General features: G+C 41.5%; 1 protein-coding gene across 1 annotated transcript; it reads right to left on the reverse strand.

Annotated features, from left to right (window-relative positions):
* Positions 1 to 573: 573 nt before the first annotated feature.
* LOC112103188 (protein FAM216B) lies at positions 574 to 2,479 on the reverse strand. The gene is made up of 3 exons (XM_024194819.1): positions 2,381 to 2,479; positions 1,894 to 2,014; positions 574 to 704 (listed from the first exon to the last, which is right to left on the reverse strand). The coding sequence occupies exons 1-3, from the start codon at positions 2,477 to 2,479 to the stop codon at positions 574 to 576; spliced, it is 351 nt and encodes a 116-aa protein (XP_024050587.1).
* Between the last annotated feature and the right edge of the window lie 707 nt (positions 2,480 to 3,186).

Raw genomic sequence — 3,186 nt, forward strand, 5'->3', positions numbered from 1 at the left:
CTGGCTGGACTCAGTCACCGTGAATTCCTACAAATTGGTGGGAAAGATGGAGATTAAGTTTAAGTGAGGGATAGTTGATATCAATTAATGTCAGAGTTAGACTCTAACAGAAAAAGGTTAGTGAAGGACAGACAATTATCAGACATCTTTCCACTGAGACCTCAGTATGTCCTTGCTGCCTTTTCTAATCCAACCTGATTTAACAAAGAGAAGGTTAAGGGGGGGATCATATCTTGTAAGTGCCTACCTGGGAAATAAAAAAATTGAAAATGGGCTCTTCAGTCTAGCAGGCAAAGGTATAACAAGATCCAACAACTGGAAGTTGAAGCTAGACAAATTCAGGCTGGAAATAAGGCACAATTTTTTAACACTGAGAATAACCATTGGAACAATTTATCATGGGATATAGTGGAATTTCCATCACTGGCAATTTTTAAATCAACATTGGATCTTTTCCTAAAAGAGAGGTTCTAGTTCAAACAGGGATTATTTGGGGGTGTTCTATGGCCTGTGTTATACAGCAGGTCAGACTAGATGATCACAGTGATGTCTTCTGGCCTTAGAATCTATGAACTACAGCTGAGTTCTCCCAACACTGAACTTCAGAGAGGTGCTGTTTCTAACTGAGACCTTCCTTGGGTCTCTCTCTTCAGCTTCATCCAGGAAGGAGGTGTAAAACCTGACTTCATGCTCAGTAATATGACCTGGGTGAGAGGATAGGGAAAATGGACAGGAATCAAGTATTATATACACATACATGCACAAGTGCTATATCTTTGATGGACAGTGATGTTGCATACCAATACATTCACCAGAGAGGGGAGCCTGCACTGGAAAAACATCAAGCTGCACATAAAAACTAGCTGAACAAGTGATACAGCAGCATCACTTCATGCAGCATGGTGTGTTAAAACTGATGGGATGAGACGTGCTCCTTGCCATGCATGAACTATGAAGTCTGAAGATAATATTTCTAAGTACAATTAGAGCTTCAGAACCTTTTGCTGGCAGCTGCTGTCTCACGGATATGTGACATTGTCCCTGATGTGGTCAGTGGTGAGAGAAGAAATGATATTTGAGACTTATGCATCTGTGGTGCTAGCTTAACGATGAGAAGAAAATTTCTGCTGCTTGACTCCATTGTTGACCTCTCTAATTACATGGACCATAATCTCCTTCCTGTAATTTGAATGGAATTTAATAAGTTGATTTTGACCTTACAAAGTCCTAAATAGTTTGGGACCCAGCTACCTCAGAGACTACCTTTCTGTGTGGATATCACTGCCATTGTGGTCAGCACAGGCAGTTGAGCTAACAGGTTTTTGGGCTGCAAGGTGTGGGTTAGGAGAGGGTGTGGCTGGTAGGGCAATTTCCATGAAAGGTCTGCAACTCAAATTCATTGTCTATCAAAGCCAAAATTTGTTGACCTTCAGGGCATGCTACAAAGATCCATCTGATTTTTGTTGGTCTTTGGTAAGAGTGTGGGATGAGGGATGGGATGGCTGGATGAAGAGAATGGCTATCGGACACCTTGATGGAAGGAGATGACATAGTATCTTTAATATCTTTTATCCTCTGATTTTATGCATTCAACATTTCTGTAAATAACACGTGGAGCTAGGGATAGGCACTCTGCGAATGAATAAATAACATCAAACCTACAGTGTTTTGCTGCTTGTTGTCACAGTGGTCTCTGCTGCAGAAGGCAGAGTTCATCAGCCAAAGGCTTCCTGACCTCTGCCTACAAACTATTCCAGGCTCCATTTTGTGTGTCCGGTGTCTTATATGGCACCATAAACTTCTCATCCTAATTCCCTCAAACCCCAGGTTTACCCTCCAGACTCCAATTTCTATAGATTGCTGATGGACATAGCAATACCAGCCGGCACTTACCCAGCAAATTCTGGCGCTGGAGGTTGAGCATGTACTGATGCGACAGCATTTCCCTCAGAGGTTTGCGGTCATAAACTCTCATGATGCTGTAGAGGTAGCATTTCTGGCCTCGCTTCAGGTCCTGTAAGAGCACAGCAGCACATGGCAATTTAACTGTTAGCACTAAATTTACATCTGATTCTAAACTGATTTCAAAGTGTAACGAGAGGATTCAAGTCCATTGTTCTATTGCAGGGGGATTTTATGAAATAAAGCAGTAATTAAACCTGAGGAAGAAACCTTTACAGACAAGTTTTAATTGCAACTTCTTTAACTATTTAAATACACTCAGAAACGAGGCTACAAGAATGGATAGTACCCTCTAAGATGTCACTTCTGCTCCTAAAGGGACATTTTTGTTTCATTTAACTAAAAGAGTTAAGTAAGACCCCAGGGCTGTGAGTGAAATACAAAGAAAGCTAAACTAGGCCTGTTATCAGTCTGTTACCTTCAGTAAGTAGGTATCCTGAGCAGATGGAGGAACTTGTATGCATGAAACTTTTGGAGAATGACAGGGACCAGGATTCCTCTTCCAATTTTCACCCATCCTTACCCAGCCTCTCAAAAGACAGGTTCACAAAACATGAGACAAAAAACAAACTTTATATCAATAATTATTCATGATCTTTCAAGTATCCAGTACAACTCCTTGGAGGGGAGGAACAAAACCAGAACTAAATTTCCAGACCCACACGGAATAAAGAAGCATAAAGAAGAACAGGATCACTGTGCCCACCTGGAATGAACTCTGGGTACAGCCCTGTGGAAGAGAAGAACCAAAACCAGAGTTCTGTCTGCCTTTCCCTTGTGCAAATGCTTTGCTCTCATAGCTGTGAATTGTAAATTGTCACCTTTCAAACTGGACTTTGGAAACCACGCAGACCTCACACTCCATAATGCTAAAATGGAGACACCTTCCTATCCCTCTTCACCCATTGTAGAGTGCTGGTGCTAGGGATTAATTTAAGTATATAATTATTTACAGCGAGAACACATAGATAATCCCTGCCGCAAAGAGTTTACAATCTAAGGGACAGATTCTGATACCCTTACTCACATGAGGTTGTGCCTTACCCCACAAACAGTTCCAAGGAAGTCAATTGTGAGGAAGGTGCTATATAGCGGTAGTAAGCCTACTTCAATTGTAAATTGGATATGGTATGACATAATAGAAGGGGAAACGACGCAGGGCAAGCTAATAAGGTTGCTTCCTTTATACTTTGGGTCACAGCACTACCAGCTTTTTAAATGTTA

The sequence above is a fragment of the Terrapene carolina genome, unplaced genomic scaffold, assembly GCF_002925995.2.
Source record: "Terrapene carolina triunguis isolate 2854851 unplaced genomic scaffold, T_m_triunguis-2.0 Scaffold17, whole genome shotgun sequence".
NCBI classification, from domain to species: domain Eukaryota; kingdom Metazoa; phylum Chordata; order Testudines; family Emydidae; genus Terrapene; species Terrapene triunguis.

Excerpts from the sequence above, each read along its gene's own strand:
- LOC112103188 (XM_024194819.1), bottom strand. The coding sequence starts at position 2,479 with ATGGGTGAAAATTGGAAGAGGAATCCTGGTCCCTGTCATTCTCCAAAA. Across the intron at positions 2,015-2,380 it reads AGGATACCTACTTACTGAAG|GACCTGAAGCGAGGCCAGAA; the intron begins GTAACAGACTGA and ends GTGCTCTTACAG. Across the intron at positions 705-1,893 it reads CCAGCGCCAGAATTTGCTGG|GTCATATTACTGAGCATGAA; the intron begins GTAAGTGCCGGC and ends CCTCTCACCCAG.